Source organism: Anolis carolinensis, chromosome 4 (genome assembly GCF_035594765.1).
Source record: "Anolis carolinensis isolate JA03-04 chromosome 4, rAnoCar3.1.pri, whole genome shotgun sequence".
NCBI classification, from domain to species: Eukaryota; Metazoa; Chordata; class Lepidosauria; order Squamata; family Dactyloidae; genus Anolis; species Anolis carolinensis.
Window position 1 is genome coordinate 9,994,556 of NC_085844.1, and position 20,528 is coordinate 10,015,083.

General features: G+C 38.8%; 1 protein-coding gene across 3 annotated transcripts in view; it reads right to left on the bottom strand.

The window, feature by feature from the left end:
* Window positions 1-3,376: 3,376 nt before the first annotated feature.
* The window catches only part of LOC103278488 (mas-related G-protein coupled receptor member H-like), a 71,692-nt gene continuing 54,540 nt past the window's right edge, over window positions 3,377-20,528 (bottom strand). For 2 of the 3 annotated variants that reach the window (XM_008108317.3, XM_062979982.1), the window contains 2 exons: window positions 17,126-17,252; window positions 11,497-14,375 (listed from right to left, as the gene is read on the bottom strand). In XM_008108317.3, coding sequence (XP_008106524.2) covers window positions 13,311-14,375; window positions 17,126-17,182 — 1,122 coding nt within the window. In that variant the 5' untranslated portion in view covers window positions 17,183-17,252 and the 3' untranslated portion in view covers window positions 11,497-13,310. Of the gene's footprint in view, window positions 5,991-11,496; window positions 14,376-17,125; window positions 17,253-20,528 lie in introns of those variants that run through there. The other variant, XM_062979983.1, reaches the window with a different exon arrangement.

Here is a 20,528-nt window from a genome sequence, read left to right on the forward strand (position 1 = left end):
TGTTTTTAGCAACAAAGGGAGGAAAATGCTTCCAAAACTGTAACTTCAACAAAACAGAAATCCAGCAGAAATGTAACCTTTCAGTTTGAGGATAGTTTAGAGATCAGTGTTGAGTGCTTTATTTATGTATCTTGAGCATTTCTTGGTTTGTAGCTTCCTGGGCCATTTCCATGTGATTGATAATAACACACTTTCTTTCATTCTGGACAATATACATACTTTATCCAGATGGAGCCTGCTACAACGTGGGACTTATTTGGCCAGCAGTCTCTATGTAGTCTATTGAGGAGGCAGGGCAGATCTTGTGGTTTCCATTAACCCCTACAATCTGCTAAGGAGATGAGAGGAAGAAAAAAAAACAAGCACCTGATCCAATGGTTTTTCATTATGTTCCATTATTTCCATTATCTTTTAATAACTTCATAAGAGTGGAAGGAAATAATATTGTATTTGGATATTGTAAAGGAGTAAAGAAATCATTTTTGCCTTTTGAAAATATATTGTATTTATTCTTCACTTAGAAAACAGGAAAAAAGAAACACACCTTCTTTACTACCACCTCATTGCAATATCTTAAACTATATTCTATGAAAAATCCCTTCATAATCAGGATCAGGAGCAGAATTCTGTATCAGCTACTCAGTTAACTATGCAGGCATGGGGAAACTTCAGCCTCCAGGTGTTTTGGACTTTAACTCCCACAAATATGAGAGTCAACATTCAAAATATCCAGTTTGCCCATGCTTGAGCTATAAGGTAAAGGTAAAGTTTTCCCCTGACGTTTTTATTTATTTATTTTGTGTCAAAAGCATTGTACAACAAATACATTTCAAATAATGGAAAAAAAAAAGAAATGACTGGACTTAACGTCAGGGGAATTGCTAAACCTGGCAATTCCCCTGACGTTAAGTCCAGTCATGTCTGACTCTGGGGGTCGCTTCTCAGCCTTTTGGCTAAGATCAAGTGTAGTGTAGACTCTGGAGGTTGGTGTTCATCTCCATTTCTAAGCCAAAGAGCCAGCGCTGTCCATAGACACCTCCAAGGTCATGTGGCCAGCATGACTGCATGGAGCGCCATTACCTTCCCGCCGGAGCGGTACCTATTGATCTACTCACATTGGCATGTTTTCGAACTGCTAGGTTGGCAGGAGCTGGAGATAACAGCGGCCGCTCCAGCCGGTCCCGGGGTTTGAACCTGCGACCTTTCGGTCTCCAGCTCAGTGCTTTAATGCACTTTGCCACCGGGGCTCCTATACAAAACTAAATAACTTTGAATGACGCAACTTTCTGCCCAACACAACAGAAAAATTGTTTCCCAACAGTCCTATCACAGGTGGAATGGATCGCTTCACCCCCCCCCCCCCCCACATACAGCTGATGCTCATTAAAGCAGGTTGGGGAGGATACAATCATGGCAATTATGTGAAAAATAACAATTAAGCTTATGTGCCAATTGCACCCGTACCTCAAAAAGTCTGATCTGGCCATGGTGGTCTATGCCCTATTTACACATCAGATGGATTACTGCAATGCACTCTACATGGGGCTGCCTATGAAGATGGCTCAGAAACTACAATTAGTATAAAGATCAGCGGCCAGGCTATTGACTGGAGCAAATTTTAGGGCACATACCCCCCCCCCCCCCACACACACACAAATTACAACATCTTCATTAGCTGCCCATTTGTTTCTGTGCCCAATTCAAAGTGTAGGCTATTACCTATAAAGCCCTACATGGTTCAGGTCCAGTCTATTTACGTGACCATATCTCCTGCTATGAACCAGCTTGGGCCCTAACATCTGCTGGGGAGGTCCACCTCAAAGCCCCACCTCCAAAACAAGAGTGGTTTTTGGGAATGAGGGAGAGGGCCTTCTTGGTCGTGGCCCCCAGGCTTCGAATGCCCTCCCCAAAGAGATTAGACAGGCCTCATGCCATCCATTTTCTGGAAGGAACTGAAAACCTGGCTATTCAAACAGGTACTTGAAAATGGGTAAACTTAATGTCATCCAACAGTTGGAGGTATGAGATAAATCTAAAATTGGATCTTAGTGTTCCTTTTTACTTGAACAGTGCCTGGGATTTTTAATGAATGATGTTTTATGTAATTTTAAAATGCGGCTTTATTTTTATATTGTTTGCCTCATTATGAACTGTTGATTTAATTTAAATTGGACTTATTTATGTGTGTTGTTGTCGAGATGATTTGTATAATCATTTTGTTGTGAGCTGCTCCGAGTCCCCTCAGGGAGATGGGGCAGGATACAAATACAGTTTATTATTATTACAAGATTAGTACTTAGTAAACAAGTTCACTGTTTGGACGCTGTGCAATTCCCAAGTGTCTAGGACTATGTGATGTATTGGCAAATAATGCGTGCAGATTCAAGTAGGGTGGCCTTTTGCAGCTGACAGATGGTAATTTTGTCAGCGCCAATTGTTTTCAAGTGCAGGCCAAGGTCTTTAGGCACTGCACCTATTATTTTATTGTATGACACAGCAAACAGGATAGATATGCTGGATTTCATATCACAAAATCACAAGTCAAACACTTCCCAAGTGTCTAGGACTGTGTGATGTATTTTCGAGTGATGCGCGCAGATCCCAGTAGGGTGGCCTTTTGCAGTTGGCAGATTGTAATTTTGTCAATGTCTATTTCCAAATGCCGGTTGAGATCTTTTGGCACGGCACCCAATGTGCCGATCACCACCGGGACCACCTGCACTGGTTTCTGCCAGAGTCTTTGAAGTTCGATCTTGAGGTCCTGATAGCGGCTGAGTTTTTCCTGTTGTTTTTCATCAATGCGACTGTCACCTGGGATGGCAACATCAATGATCCAAACCTTTTTCGTTTCCACAACTGTGATGTCTGGTGTGTTGTGTTCCAGAACTTTGTCAGTCTGGATTCGGAAGTCCCACAGTATCTTTGCCTGCTCATTTTCCAATACTTTTGCAGGTTTGTGATCCCACCAGTTCTTTACTGCTGGGAGGTGGTACTTGAGGCATAAGTTCCAATGAATCATTTGGGCCACATGGTTGTGCCTCTGTTTGTAGTCTGTCTGTGTGGTTTTCTTACAGCAGCTGAGGATATGATCAATGGTTTCATCAGCTTCCTTGCACAGTCTATTATTATTATTATTATTATTATTATTATTATTATTATTATTATTGTTATTATTCAGAGCATGGCTGAGGATGCTGCTCGGCTCTGCCAGGCTCCAGCTCCATTATTGGCCCTTCCATCAGCATCTCCTCATCCTTGCCTTCTGGTTTATCCATGACAGACACATCCAGAAGGTGGTGCTCAATATTCCTCTTAATCACTGTGTTTATGGCCCCTGAGTTTTATCCACTCCCCATGTAATGACACTGACACTTCATGCCAGAAACATCAGCTTTATTGAATAAGCACACTGACCACATTATAAATTATATTATTACAGGAAAAGAGTAATCTTTGGATGCATTTTGGAAACATCTTTTAAGTAGTATACAGAAAGTTCAAAATGTTTTTGTTTACACTTGTGAGGTTTATCTGACATGTGCTCATTGTTAATTGAATGATTAGATAGAAAGATACACATAAGATACTGATACATATCAAGAAATGCTGCAGCAATACATATCATTATATAATATATATAACTACAGGTAGTCCCCAAGTTTCAAACATGCAACTTACAAATGACTCATAGTTAAGAACGGGGGGTAAGACAACAGGAAGCAAAAGAAATCTACCTCTAGGAAGGGAAATTAGCCCATTTTTTTTCAAAATCCAATTGTCACAGGGACAGAAAGTGAGGTGAAATTGGGGATGTTGTGTGTTTTCTGGGCTGTATGGCCATGTTCCAGAAGCATTCTCTCCTGACGTTTCACCCACATCTATGCTAATCAAGATGATTAATTACAACATTCACACTGGCCTCCAACAGACAAGACTGCCCTCTTTTTTAAAAAAATTAGATTTTAGCAGGCCTCTAGGATTTCACTGAGATGATGATAATGCAGATACATTTGATTATTTTATATCATGTCAGAAGCGAATTGAGAAAATACTACGAGTCGCTTCTGGTGTGAGAGAATCAGCATTCTGCAAGGATGTTGCCCAGGGGATGCCTAGATGTGTTACAATCCTGTGAGAGCCTACTCTCATGTCCCCACATGGGAAGCTGAGGCTGACCGATGGGAGCTCACCCCAACTTGCAGATTTCAACTGCCGACCAGGTTTTCCGGTCAGCAGTTTAGCTGGCACAAGGGTTTAATCCACTGCGCCACTGTGGCTCCTTATATTTGAATTAATGTAGCTAGTATAAATATAAACATATAACATTGTAGATATAGATGTAACTATATGTTTCAGTGCTACACTATTATTACTTTACATTAATTTTACATGTAATAATTTCACTCAATTTCACATATATGGCCCCAAGAAAATAATCCAAAATTGAATAATACGAAAACATAGGTATTCACAAGGTTTTGTAAGGCTGAGAAAGGAGATACTAGTCTTAAGATTGCCAAAACTGACATTTATTATGAAACTCTTCATGAGGGAAAATGGACACTGAAAATTGTTGCTTGGGATTTCAGGAAGATATCAGGGATTTATTCTTGAACTTCTTTTATTGTTTATTTTATCCTTTATAGTAAGTTCCTTTTTCCCTGTGTCAAGACTTTCCCCTTTTCTTCCAATGTTTTTATATGCTAGAATTTTGATAAGATCTATTATATGAACACTATAATTAATTATGTTTAGGTCTAAAAATTTTATTAACCCCAAAATTTTTATTGACTATTCATGTCATTGGGCTGCCTCCACTTTTCTCTATTTTTAATTTTAGGATTTCAATAAAACTCACTATTCAAACACACAGATTTTAGGATTATATGAATTTAAATTTCAGTTCCCTGTCTTCACAACTGTGTTTTAATGTTCAGTTAACTTCTGCATGATCTATTTCATCTTTAAAAACCCTTTGGAAGACAACTTTGATGGATTCCCAGGATCGACAGGTGCACTGATTCCCAACAAAAAAGTAAATAATTGGGTTAAGGCTGCTGTTCAGAATGACTAGCAGGCTGTAAACTGGAATTGCAATAATGTGAAAATTATAATCTATGATAGCCAAGAAGAAAAAAATTCCAAATGGAACAGCAGTGATAGTGAAGGAGATGAGAATTATCAGTATAACTGAGTGAAGCTTTCCTGGCTGACGTCGAAAGGACATCTTGATAAATAGGATCAGAGTAGAGACCATCATGATTGGTGTGAAGAAAAAGAGATTTACACTGAAAAGGATCCTGAAAAATGTAAGCCAAGTATCTAGTAAACAAAAAAAATGAAGCAAGATTTCAATTATAGCAAACAGGGCAGACACTATCCAGAACAGGACTGATACAATGGTGGAAAGGTGTTTTGGCCGGTGACAACGGACCCAGATGGGAAAGAGAATGGAAAGACACCTTTCCACACCAATGGCTGTCAAAAGATATAGATTCACAGAATATGTGAAGACAATGAATTGCCATAAAAACCACAGAACTGTTTGGACATTTTGTTTGGACACTTTTAATATAGTAAAGATCTTAAGACCAGCTGAAGCCAATGTACTAATAAGCATACTGAAATCAGTGATGGCTAAGTTCAAGACATAGATGGTGAAATTATTTCTCTTAATGCAGAAACCAAGCAGCCAAATCACACATCCATTCCCCACCATCCCTACCATACTTATAAGGAAGGTAAGGGTAAAAATGACCTGCAAAGTTGAATCGAGTGTGGATAAGAATATTATATTGAAGAATTGGTTGTGAAACCAGTCAGCTTTATTGAGAACGTTTTCATAGTTGCCACTGCAAGCTGAATAATTTCCATGATAGTTTTGTTGTTCATCTGTACGATTCAGAGAAAGTACACTTCTCATGGTCAAAATGCAAGTGCTTGTCAGATGAAGTCCACAGAGAGAGGGAAGAAGACAGAGAGAGATGATCCTGTTTGGAGACATAATATATAAGGGATTATCTATTATGGGACGTAGGTCGGAACTTTGGCTTTGATTCATTTCATTGTAGGGAATGTCTACACTAGCCCCTTAATCCAAGATCACTCCAGAACATTATACTTCATATTGCCCCTGAATCAACCAAGATGCTCGATAGACACGTGCATTTGGATGAATCACGTGTGACATTGCATCACTTTGCAAACATTGTCCTCACTCTCTCATTCTTTGTGTTTGTTACTTTTGCCACAGTTTCCTCACTAACTTGGAGTTATGTGAAAAATCTGCTTGGCATGACAACACTTCTGCTGATGTCAGGCCTGGCCCCCAGATATATATTCAAAAAGAAGGGGCCCCTCCTTCTCTTCTGTGTTGATCATATGACAAAGAGACACATAGGAATAGGAATTTGTGCATAGGAACTTGTTCATGTTCTTTTCAAACTGTAATCCTGCCCAAAAATAGTCTGAGGGACCATGACTGGCCCTCTGCTTAAAAGGTTTGAGGACCCCTGGACTACATGGAAGAAACAATATTCTTTTTGAAGGCTTTCATGGCTGGAATCACTGGGGTGATGTGTGGTTTCTGGACTGTATGACCATGTTCTAGCAGCATCCCCAACCCCTGACATTTCACCTGCATCTTTGACTAGCATCTTCAGAAACATCAGGAAAAATGCTGCTAGAATATGGCCATACAACCTGGAAACTACACAGCACCCCAATATCCTTTTTTCTTGAGACATTTTTTGGTGTTGAAATTTTTCTCCCTTTTTCTTTTTCTTATTTTATATAGATTTATATAGACATATATATAGTAGTTCAACATTTTCTGTTTTTGTATATGCAGTACATTTTTGCTCAATTGATTACTATTTGCATTTTATTTCCTTTATGTTTTTCTTCTTTCCTTTTAATTTCTTTTTTCTCTATTAAAGTGGACAAGAAATGTAAACTTTCTAACAGAATGGATGGATGCCAGATTTCAAGATGCAGAAGAAATGAAGCAATGAGTGGTTATGCTGAGTAGATCAAGAGCCAATGCATAAGAAAGAGAAAGAGGGAAAGTAAAACCAGAGAAAATGAGAAAAGAAGTACAACAACAGATATATATCCATTATTAGTCGATATTACAGTGTTTCCCCAAAAATAAGACAGTGTCCTATATTAATTTTTGCTCCCAAAGATGCTCTAGGTCTTATTTTCAGGGGATGTCTTATTTTTCCATGAAGAAGAATTCACATTTATTGTTGAACAAAAAATGAACATTTATTCTATACTGTACAGTAGTTGTCATCACAAACCAGCATAACCAGACAAACTGTGAATCCTATCAGTAATTTCTTGTTACTACCATTATTTCCATGTACAACACACTATGGTACATACATTTCCTGATCCTGCATGCTCTGGTGTTCTGTTCAGCGGGCATGCTTACAAACAAAAACTTTGCTAGGTCTTACTTTCAGGGGAGGCCTTATATTGAGCAATTCAACAAAACCTCTACTAAGTCTTATTTTCTGGGGGTGTCTTATTTTAGGGGAAACAGAGTAGTTGTGCTGGCACGGTAGTGTCAGGAGATTTAAGCCTTTTCTTGTACTACTAGTTTGTAAGGTAGCTTCTCTCAGATTGCAATCATAGGGTTAACAACTTGGCAATCATCATCAGGAATCTTTAGACCTGCCCCTTTTCCCAGTGTTTTGGAGGGAAAGAGGGGATTTTGCCCAGTCTCACTGTTGGAAGCCTAATAGCAGGACGTGTGGGATTCTCTTTCCCACCTGCACAAAATCTTCACTTCTCACAGCTTTGCTGGGGGAATAAAAGAATAGTTCCACAGCACAGTTCCTACAGCCTTCATGGAGCAAATCAAAGGGACACCTTCCAGTTTGACAGAATCCACAGCAGCCTTTACAGGTAAGGGATCACTCGGGCTATCCATAACGCAGTTTGGAGCTGGGAGTAGGGGCCTCATGCCAGCAGGGTAGAGAGAGATTGCCCAGGGAGGGGTCAGAAGATTTCCCAAAGGAAAAAAGGAACAGTTTACCAACAGTTGCCTGCCCCTGATAGCAGATTGAGAAAGTTACCGGTTTTCCAAAGTTTTAACACATTTGTTTGAAGATTTAAGCCCAAATAAAGAGCTTTGTTGAACTTATTTTGAGCCTCATTAGAACTTTGTGTTGAGAAATCTAAGGAACCCTTCAGCTGAGGCACCCCGGCATCCCGTTGGGCATACAGAAGGCACGTCCTGTAAACAGTCATTCTTACAGGCCCAGCGTGTGACAGCACATTAGTGGAAGACTGCTACCCTGTTTCCCCTAAAATAAGACATCCTCAGAAAATAAGACCTAGTAGAGGTTTTGCTGAATTGCTAAATATAAAGCCTCCCCCAAAAGTAAGACCTAGCAAAGTTTTTGTTTGTAAGCATGCCTGCCGAACAGAACACCAGAGCATGCAGGATCGATAAATGTACGTACCATAGAGTGTTGTACATGGAAATAATGGTAGTAACAAGAAATTATTGATAGGATTCACAGTTTGTCTGGCTATGCTGGTTTGTGATGACAACTACTGTACAGTATATAATAAATGTTCATTTTTTTTTTGTTCAACAATAAAAGTGAATTCTTCTTCATGGAAAACTAAAACGTCCCCTGAAAATAAGACCTAGCTCATCTTTGGGAGCAAAAATTAATATAAGACACTGTCTTATTTTCGGGGAAACACGGTAGATGCAATGTAGACATTGAGGACTCAAATGGCACAAATGGGGAGATATCAACAAAATATTGTAAGGCTGATACCCAAGAAGTAAAAGATTCCTTAGTGCCAATGCCAATAGACTTTAAATTGATGTAAACACAGGTTTAAGTACTAGAGGATTGGGAAAGTAAAACAGAACAAAAAGCTGGATAATAATAATTAAAAAAAACATTTAAAAAGGTTTATGTTTTAGAGAGATAGAAGAAAATCCAAGTGAGAATCTAAGAGAAATTACTGTAGCTTCATTAGCTTAGAAGGTAAAGAAGAAAACATGAAAAGAGAAAGTGACATATCATTAGAATGAATTTAAGAGTGGTGGAAATTCCCTCATATTATTATTTCATGGAAAGATAAGAAACTGAAGAAAAACAAACTAGGTTTTGCTCAATGGTAATGAATTGTAATTTACCACTAAATTAAGCATGAATTTGGAATGGATCTTTTGAAATGTTCAAGGTTTTAATCCTCTTCAAAACACATCATGTTGTACTACTCTGTGGCAATGAAGGCAGCACAGAAATTGTTTATTGCTGCCAACATTGCATCAGCCAAGAACCACCCGAACGAGCTGCTTCAAGAGGTCAGAGGACTATTACACCCGGCTCAGGAAGGGATCCTTGACTGAGTGAAAGCTCATTGTAATGAATTTGCTAGATTCTTCGCAGATAAAGTCACTTAGACTTAGATGTCAGTATTATTTATTTATTTATTTATTTATTTTTCAAACTTATATGCCGCCACTCCCCTAGGGCTCGGAGCGGCTTACAAGAACCGGCTAAAATCAACAATTTAAAAAACATTTTAAAAACATCATTTAAAAAAAAAATCTTTAAAACATCCTAAAAGCACCTTTTAAAACATCAGCAACAGAACTCAAAAGCCTGCCGAAACAGGTGTGTCTTACATGCCCTGCGGAATGTAATGCAGTCTCCCATTATATTGAGGAACCCTTCATCATTAACTGCTGTCTTGTCTTTGAATAAAGGTTATTTATTTATTTATTATTTCATTTATATTTCACTTTTCTCTACCCCTGAGGGGACTCAAAGTGGTTCACAACAAAGTAAGCGGCAACATTCAATGCCTCACAAAATATAAAATACAACACATAACTAAAATAGCATATAACAATAGATTAAAACTAGTGAACTTTACAACATTAAACATAGACAACCAGAAACATAGAACATTGGACATTGCACCATCTCACTCTCAAAATGCTTGCTTTAAAACCTACATTTTAAGTAGTTTCCTAAATGTTAGGAAGGAGAGGGCCAATCTGATCTCACTGAATAAACATAAATATTCTTATAGTTATTCAAAACTTCAACAGTGATATTCTTATGACGTGGTTATTAAAACCCAAGTCTCCTTTCAATTTTACAGATTTAGTGTCTTAGATGACACAGTAATAAAACCATACATATTTAAAAATATTTTTATAATATGAAATCTTATTCCCATACAAGTGGCTATAAAGTACATTTAATCCAGTGAGATTTCCTTTTGAGTAGAGGAATGTCCCATTGCATTTTTATTAGTTTGCCAATAATATGTAACACAAGTATTGTGTTATAGTAATCGGTTTCAAAAAAGGGCCAAACATGATAAAGATCAAGTAACAGTAATAGTAACTGAACAAATGTCAAAATGCACATAACTATTCAACACCAGAGAGCATAGATCATAACAGTTAGCCCAAAGTCCAAATTCATGAAAAATGTACTTTACAATTACAGAGTTTTACATGCCATTAATATTATCACAAAGAATAGTGTACCCTAGAGATTATAATAAACATATATCATGAATAATGCGCTAATGGCTTTAGCAGCATATTGCTAGTTTTAGCATGCCCCAAACAATGACAACAACGGCAACAACAATGGAAAGTACAGCAGCAACAACAACAGTTTGATCTTGGGATACACTGCGGCGCTCAAGAATGTTTTACTAATGGCTCGTGCTGCTGTGTGCTCTTCACTTCAGTAGACTAGATGCGATATCATGTTAAGGCATGCTAGCAGTGAGGGATCTACTCCCCTGTTTAAGGAGCTCCACTGGCTACCGTTCATTTTCCGATCCCAATTCAAGGTGCAGACCATCATATATAAAGCCCTAAACGGTTTGGGACCCACCTACCTTCGTGACCGTATCTCCTACCATAAACCTGCCCGATCTCTGCGATCGTCAGGGGAGGCCCTCCTGTCGCCACTGCCTTTATCCCAGACCCGCCTTGTAGGAACAAGGGAGAGGGCCTTTTCTGCTGTGGCCCCCCGTTTGTGGAACTCATTGCCCATTGAAATCAGGCAAGCCTCCACTCTTTCAGACTTTAGGAAAGATCTAAAAACATGGCTCTTCCGATGTGCTTTCGGAGAGTAACTGTTACACGCTTTTTTGTTACGCCCCCCATTATTTATCCTCTAGACTGTTTGCTATCTTTTCCCTAGTTCCCTGTGGTTTTATTCTTATCCTTTTCCCACCCCGAGTTTTAACTGAGTATTCATGCGGCCCGCCCTGTTATATTGCTTTTTGGATTTTGTGTTGTACTGTATATGATCCTTTATTGTATTGTTGTAATTGTATTATGATATGTTGTTTTTATATTTTGTTATATTGTATTTTTCCCGGGCATGGCCCCATGTAAGTCGCCCCGAGTCCCCATTGGGGAGATGGTGGCGGGGTATAAATAAAGTATTATTATTATTATTATTATTATTATTATTATTATTATTATTAAAGCAGTGTATCATAACGCAAGTTAGAGTTGATGTACATAACAGCTTGTCCAGGGGCTCATTAGATAAGCTGCAATGTCCAAGGCTAGTCCAGAGTATTGTTGCTTCAAATGAGCCCTGGATACTGAGGAGCTATATAAATGGTCCTCACGTATACAGGAATGGAACCCCTAACTCTCATCAGCGTGGGTGCCCTTCACTGATGTCAACAACGGCACCTGACAAAGGCCAAAAGCTCTCTGGATCTCTGCAGCCCAGCTGATGTGGTGACAAGAGACAGCCCAGGTAATTATCATCTGTTTTTCACCTGTACTTCAGAACCCAGAAAAAAGAGGGATAGCTATACCAGCTGTGTGGATTGACTGGTTGGAACTATCCCACATTATGGGACATAGTTGAGAATGTCCAGGAGTGATTTCCTGTCCAGTTCAGTATTTCTGACCAATGTAGACAAGCTCCTAATTTGTATAAGACACAGGAGTTAACTGTACTTCTAGCATGGGTAATAAGCATCAGCAATAGTTGGACACTAATCCAATATTGTCTAGGAAGACAGTTCCAAAGGGAGCAGCCACCAAAATGAGCATGAGAAGATGATGGAAGAGAGAGAAAGGCCTTTCCAGAGATCTTAGGATTCTATTGGTTTTATAGAAGGAGATATCCAAATAGCCTGAAGCCAGACAGTATGGGGTTAATTGGTCATGATATCACCTTTGAATTTTTTCTGATCTGTATGTCAATTTGGGTCTCACACACACTGCTTCACTTAAGAAGGATGGACCTAAGTATTCCTATTTATCACTGTGGCTGTTGGTTTCTGGTGTACCCAAGACAATGACACTAGGAGAAATATCATACCAGGAACATCAGATTATTAAATAGGAACATGAACCATATTATACATTCTAATATTTGTCCTAGTAAAAGAAACCGCCATCAATAGATACATTTTTGAAAAAATATTTTAAGTACACTCTAGAAAGTTCAAAATGTTTTTGTATATTCATGTGAGGCTTAGTTGACTTCTTATTTCATTGTATTTTGGGATTTAATGAGGTAACAATCATAACAAAAATACTAATGATATATAGCAACATATATAGTGGCAGTAAATACAGTCATATAACACATTTGATGTAATACAATTATATTGTCCAAGTTTTACATTTTATAGTATATATTATAATTATTTCAATCATTTAAACAAATATGGCACAAAGAACATAATCCAAAAAGGAAGTTGGATTTTTGAATTTCTGTGATTGGACTGCCCCCTCCTTTCGCCTGTTTTTTATATTTTAGGATTTTGATTATATCAATTACTCAAATACTACATATACAGTACAGTCTCGCTAAAGGAAAAGCCTATTAAATGTCAAATTATGTTATGAATTTACGAATTAAGCACAAAAAAAAAATGTTTTACAATAAACTGACAGAAAAAGCAGCTCAATACACGGTAACGTTATGTAGTAATTACTGTACAGTATTTATGAGTTTCGCACCAAAACATTGCAATGTATTGAAAACACTGACTACAAAAACATTGACAACTAAAAGGCAAACTGTATTGGATAATACAGAACATTAGAAACGCGAAGTTTGGATAAACGATACTCTACTGCATATAAAACTAGAATTTGTTTTGTCCAAAATTGACTTCCCAAAGATGATAACACCATTGGGTTGTTTTCCCTAATTTCTGTTTTTACATTCTATGATTTCAACAAGACTCACTATCCTAATAATTCTTTTTTAGGAGAATCTGAATTTGAATTTCTGTTCCCTTGTTAGGTCATTAGGTCATTAATATTAACCTACTTCCGTAAGCTCTGTTTCATCTTTAAAGACATTTTGAAACACAACTTTGATGGATTTACAGGTGCACTGATTCCCAACAAAAAAGTAAATAATTGGGTTAATGCTGCTGTTCAGAACAACTAAAAGGTGATAAATTGGAAGGGCAATAGAATGAAAATTATAATCAATGATGGAGAAGAAGAAAAAAATGCTAAATGGAACAGCAGTGATAATGAAGAAAAGGAGAACAATCAGCAGAGTTTTGTGCAGTTTTCCTGACTGATGTCTAAAGGACATCTTGATAAAAAGGATTAGAGTTGAGACCACCATGACTGGTGTGAAGATAAATAGGTTTATACCAGAAAAAATCCTAGAAAATGTAAGCCAAAAGTCTAGTAAACAAAAATATTGAAGCAAGAATTCAGTTACAGTAATCAGGGCAGACACTATCCAGAACAGGACTGATACAATGATGGAAAGGTGCTTTGGCCGGTGACAATGGACCCAGATGGGAAAGAGGATGGAAAGACACCTTTCCACACTAATGGCTGTCAGAAGGTATAAACCCACATAATATGTGAAGCTAATGAATTGCCCCAAAAACAACACCTTTGTAATGATATCATATTCTTTTGATAGATCAACGCATATTATGACACTTAAAGCAGTTACACTCACAAGCATAATAAAATCAGCGATAGCTAAGTTCAAGACATAGATGGTGAAATTATTTCTCTTAACATGAAAGCCAAGCAGCCAAATCACACTTCCATTCCCCACCATCCCCACAATGCCAATAAGGAAGCTTAGGAAAAAAACCACATGCACATTTGAGTTGCGTGTGGACAAGAATGCTATACTGAGAAATTGTTCAAAAAACAATTCAGCTTCATTGAGAACATTTCCATAGCTGACACTACAGGTTGAATAATTTCCAGGATAGTTTTGTTGATTGTCTGTATAGTTCAGAGAAAGTGTGCTTCCCATGGTCAAAATGAAGGTGCTTCTCAGACAAATTCCAGAGAGTAAGAGAGAAGCGGGAGGTAAGTAGGGAGAGAGAAGTAGGGAGGGATGGTCCTGTTTGGAGAAAGAATACATGAGGAAATTATTCTAGTATAGCCATATGACACATTTGGTCGACCCCAATATCTCATCTTCATTGGCCACTTAATCCAGAACTATTTCAGAGTATTGTGCTTCTGAGAGGTCTGAGATGATCCATGAGGACATCTACATGAATCCTGTACAATGACATGCTATTCTCCATACAGGTAAGGCTTGAATCGATCCTACTGTGTTGTCCTCTGTTTTCAGTGCCACTGATGCCACTTCCTCACTATCCTGGGAACTCTGTGAAAAGCATGCGAGGTGTGAAACCACTTCTGCTGATGTCAGAATTGGCCATCTGAACGTGTGATCAAGGAGGGATTCCTCTCTTCTTCTATGTTGATAGGAGATGGTGTATCTTTTGCTATAAGGATAACTGATTGGGAAAAATAGGATCCAGTACAGTTGTCAGCATGGCAGAAGAACCAGAACCTTTTCCCTGACTTTGCTTAGTTTAAAGCAGGCTTGCACAACCCACAGCACTTCTAGAATTTGGAATTGCAACTCACATAAATCATAGCTAGCTTGTATAATGGTCAGGAATTATTGGTGTGAAGTCGAAACTACTGGGAGTTCTGCAGGTCTGCTGTAAAGCAAAATTGTGATCAGAGCCTCCAAAAGATGGATCCTCCCCAGACATAGCCAGATGTTACCTGGAATGCCAGGGTGGGCTTCAAGTTGAATCCATTTTTTTTTTGCCAAGGGAGATTGGTCCATTTGTTCCAATCCATTCTCACATGGTGAAACAAAAATACAATACTTTTTAAAAGGTTGGGAACAAGTTCAAATGTCTATTGTCCAATTTATGTATGAGATAGGCCATAGAAAAATACAGAGTGTTTTGATTTTAACATGGTGAAAAGTTTGCTTTCATTTGGGGGTGACTCATGAATGATTGAGGTTTTCAGACATAAAAATGAGGAACTAGATATTGTATTACTGTTAACAGGGCAAATGGTTAAAGTATATTTTGGGTGGTGGCAATTGACTTATTTTTTGAAAAAAACGACAGATTTCTTTTTGTACTAAGGACATTCAAAAACGCTTGTGGTTTTATAGTTGTATCTCACTTTTTAAGCTTTCTAATGACTGCAAAATAAAGAATAAATGCATGAAGTTACTGAAGTCCAGCAATAGTGAAGTTTAGAACCCAGGAAATTGCTATATTTTCCTTAACATGTTAGATAACTTCTACACATATTTTTCCACTTTGAACATATTGGAAAAATATCAATCTATCAAGTGTGATATTATGGTGATACTCCATATCCCTAGAAGATACACCTACAGACTTTGTGTGGATATTCAAAATAATACCAAAATCTATTGAGATAAAGGAAATGTAGCCTACAAAGAGAATAGAGAACCTATAAAATGCCTGGAGTGAATTGAGAGAATGGAGAACCTATAAAATGCCTGGAGTGACAACATAAATGGCAGCCATTTGATGCCATACAGTACATAATAAAAATACAAATACAGTAGAATTGGCAGAACATTAGATAAGTGAAAATGTTGGATAATAAGGAGGGATAAAAGAAAGGCCTATTTTCCTTAATCCCTCCTTTCAGGACAAATGCTGTGCCCAATGGGAAATATCTGCACCAGCTACATCCCGCCCCTCCGGCAGGTTCCCGGCATGCAGAGAGGCCCACTGTGCATTTCACCTTATCAACACTCTTTCCTTCCAATTGCACAGCTGATGGTTATCAAACACACAGAGACACACACAGGGCGGTTCCAGACAGGCAAAAGATCAGAGAGCAAGTGGGATTTTAAATCTCACTTGCTTTTGGTATGGAGGCCACACAGCTGGACTAAACCATGGGATTTTGCAGAGGGGGGGTATCCAGATGCTCACCCCTGCTGATCCGAGATAAGCAGGGGTGGACATTGGCACTCCCAGTCTCTGCCTCCCTTCCACCCTGCACTTACTGGGGGAAGACTCCAACAAGGTCTGAAGCCTCTCTCCTTCACTCCCCCTCCCTTGGAAGAGCCAAGGGAGGGGAGGGGGCTTTGGTTAGGGGAGGGGGATTTCTGCTCCAAGGCTCTCTGTTGGATCTTCCTAGGAGAAGGAAGAGAGGCAAAGGCTTCAAGCCTACTTCTGTTGAAGGCTCCGGTAAGTTGGGGGGGGGGGAGGAGCCACGGAGGGAGTCCAGACTGGGGGAGAGTAGGAAAACATGCATTTTTGGGAACACGAGGTCACACAAACACACAAAGATGTGCTTCTTCTGGCCAGAAAGGAGATAAAAAGGGAACTTTTTATTTCAGGGTTTCCCTCCTTTGCAGCGATTCCTCCTGTGTTTTTAAGGAACGTTGCTTGGCCACCCTCCAGTTTGAACTGGGAGCTCCTAGGATAATGGTACTGCCTAGACGGGCCCCCAGTTCTCCTTCAGTATAAGAGAAGGTGTTTTAGCTTTTCTAAGGGTGGTGCCCACTTTACTCCTTGATTTGTTTGCATTAGATTTGGCCAAAGCTTAACTTGAAATATGTTGATTCCTAATATTTCAGAACAGTTAAAGCCAAAGCAGGATTTTAAAACCCGGAAAGGAATGATTGTAGGGGATGTTAATTAAGACATTAATACAATGCATTTTGATTAGGAGAAGGATCAAGGCAATAGTAAGAGTAAGAGTGTGAAGACAATGTGACACATAGAGAATGCGAGAGTCTATGGAGAAGAAATGATAGTGAAGGGAAATATGGTTCGACTGCCCTACCTTGTTTCCAGTTGAAATATTCAAATATACATTAGAGCAGACTTGATAAAAATCCATTCAGATGCTTCATAACTTAATTCTATTTTTCCTCAATTTCCCAAAGAATGTGTTCATCCAGCAGAGACACCTTGTTGTAGATGGAAAATAATAGAAAGAGAAAGAACAATTTTTTTCTTGGTTCAGTAAGGGTACAACATAATCATCATAGCCAAGCTCCTTTTACACATGTCAAAAATCATAAAAACAACAATAATGAAAACTACTACTACAACAACCATCTGAGTTTGGGACACATGTTAGAACATGTTGTGTTTTGGTGTCTGCTGTCCATTTGACAGTATCATGCCAAGGTACACTGGCTGTGTATCATCTCCAGGGACAGTTGAGTGGAGGTGTCCTTCAGTTTGTTCTGGGGCTCCTTTACACAAGCTACAAAATCCATGGCTAGTCTTCAGCATTGCTACTTCAGCCAGCCCTGCATTCCAAGGAGGTCTTTACATGCTCTGCCCATAAGCTGTGTGCAGTGGGGCCAAACTGATGATGGAACTGTTTAACAATCTCACTCAGCTGACAACAGCAAAGGCACCCTTACCTGAAAATAACAAAAGAGCTCATGTGACTTGTGGAAAGGAGAGAAGCAATATCTCTCCTTACCCGAAGTATCTGAGATCCCTTCACTGATGTAAAGATACTTGCTGATATTCAGGAACTTGCTGAATTTCTGGATGTGGTGGCAAAAAAAAGAGCCCCCCCTTTTCATGGCATTAGTGAATATGGACCAAATTCATGAATAGAGCTGATGGGGAAAAATCTAGTCCAAACAAATTCATGGAAAGGACCAAAGTCAAGAGGCCAGTGGCAGAATTGCTGATTTGTCAGCGACTCGGCACCCTTAGAAGGTAGCAGAATAATCAGAGTCCGTTCCTGAATCACAAACATACTGTAGAAACAAACAAAGGTGCTAGAGCCAGGCATCAGATTACCAGAAGTGGAAAGCCATTTGTCCTTGAATACAAAACTGGGGAGCAGCAGGGCCAGGTTCCATGACAAGAGTAGCAGTCATTTAATTTGAACCGGGCAACAATAGCCAAGGTCAGAAATGCTGTTTGCCAGAGTCCAGACATGAATAATCTGGAATCCTTGAATACAAACCAAGCGGCAACAGGTTCCAAAACAAGAACAACGATGTTTTATGTCACCCAGAGTCCCAACACTGAAGGCCTTTATCTTTATCTTTAATCGCCTTTTCAAAGCTAATTTCTGAGACCTGTTTTAACTCGTCTGACTTTTCTATGCTCCAGACAAAAAGGTTATGATTGATCCTTCATTAGCATTTTTAGATGTGTTTGCCTCAGCTTCCTCTAGTGACACTTGCTTAGAATTGTCAGGGAGTCTCTGCTTTTGCTGAAGGCTCATCTTCAGCAGTGGAGGGTTCCTGGCCAAAACAGCCAATTCAAATTAGAAATAAACTGTGAAGCATTCCCTGATGTCTGCTAAATAAAGGAAACCAGGTTTACACTACATTATGAGTGAGAAGTGATTTGACATTGTGTGTATGTCCAGGATTAAATTCTGTTCTACCTCTAGATTTTGTACAGGATGGACACACCTCTGATTTGTAGAGAACATAGGGGTTTTCACACTGTCTACCATGAGCAATGGACATCAACATAAATTGGACACTAGTCCAATATGATCTAAAGAAGACACTTTGATCAAGAACAGGGATTTTGTGATAAAATTATTCAGATAATTAATAAAATGGGAAACAGAAACCGAGGTAATTACCAACTCAATGATCCAATGGGCTAAAAATGTAGGTAGACCGATTCATATACATGAGTGGGAATCAATTTGGAGAATAAATAAATAAATATACATACTCTACAGACATGAAGGAAAACTGGTTAAAAAAATTATACACAGTTGGTGTCTAACGCCAAAGAAATTAGGGCTAATGTACAGGACCGCCAATAATAAGTGTTGGAGGTGCAAAGCACAAACAGGCTCCTATCTTCATATGTGGTGGAGTTGTAGAAAATTAGAGAAATATTGGACAACAGTTTTAGAGGAAAGTAACAATGTTTTAAAAACATAATTTGGGGAAAAACCTGAACTTCTCCTGCTAGGGCTATATGACCCGCTTGATACAATTGACACCAATACAGATAAACTCTTTACCCTTTTTATCACCGCAGTAAGAATGGTGATTGCAAAACACTGGAAATCTGGAAAAGCCCCGACGAAAGAATTATGGATTGATAAACTGATTGAAATAAAAGATATGGACAAATTAACTTTTTTGATCAGAAGAAGCAATGGTAGAGTGCTGAAGGCTACAGACTGGTCTACTTTTGAGGACTACTTAAGGAAAGAAACACAAAGGAACTACCAGGTTGAATAAACAAATAAGAAGAATACAGATCGGAAGTCAACCTCACCCTTTTCCCTATTTTTCTCCTCCCACCCTGTTAAGGATTTGTGGAAAAACAAACTCTGTGCAGTCCTGTCCAGACTTATCCAGCCTTGTTTTGCATCCACAATAAGCTAAAGAAACAAGCTAGGAAAATGGGGGGAAAAAATCAAAGTTTACTCTTAAGTAGCAGAGTCAAGGAGAAAATTAAACAAGCAGCTTCAAAATCTCCAGCTTAAAAATAACTCAGTCCATCTGAAGCAACAAAAACTCACACAAAGTTCTTTGCATTAAATTCATGCATCTTCTTTGGAGATTTCTTCAATGGTGCAAGGAGACAAGCATAGTAGGCTCTCGGCCAGGAACTTACTCCTTGTAAGTTCTGAAGCAAGTGATTCAGTAAGTCCCAAAAAGCATTACAAACATTCCCCGAGTTATACCCCATTCAGGGAGTGGTTCAAGCTTGTGAACAGTGTTGCAGGGAAAGACACATTTTTGATGGCCTTCAAAGATAGAGACCAGAGGTTATTGTTTGTGGTGCTGCATGATTAGATAGTCAGATGCAATTCTAGTATGGTCAGCTATTTTGTCTCACCAAGTTTTGCTTTGACCTTGCCCATAGAAGAGTAAATAGGAAAGTCCAGAGTGTCATAATTTGGGCAAGAAGTCATGCCTGGGCATTGATTGTTCTAATTATTCAACTATGAGTTGTAATTGACCAGGTGTTTTTCCCTTAACACACACATACACAAGTAGTGATCCCACAGAAACTTAGTCAAATACATGCAAATACAGCAATACGTCCCCTATACAAAACTCCCCTCCCATCCTAACTACCCTATCCTAAGAAACCCCCTTAGCCTGACTTGGAATTCTAATGGGCTTAGAAAGGGAGATATTTTCCTTTAAATAGCCTGGGCCCAAGCTGAATAGGGCTATATAGGTCACCACCTGAACTTTGATTTTTTTAAAACATAGTGTCTGCTTGGG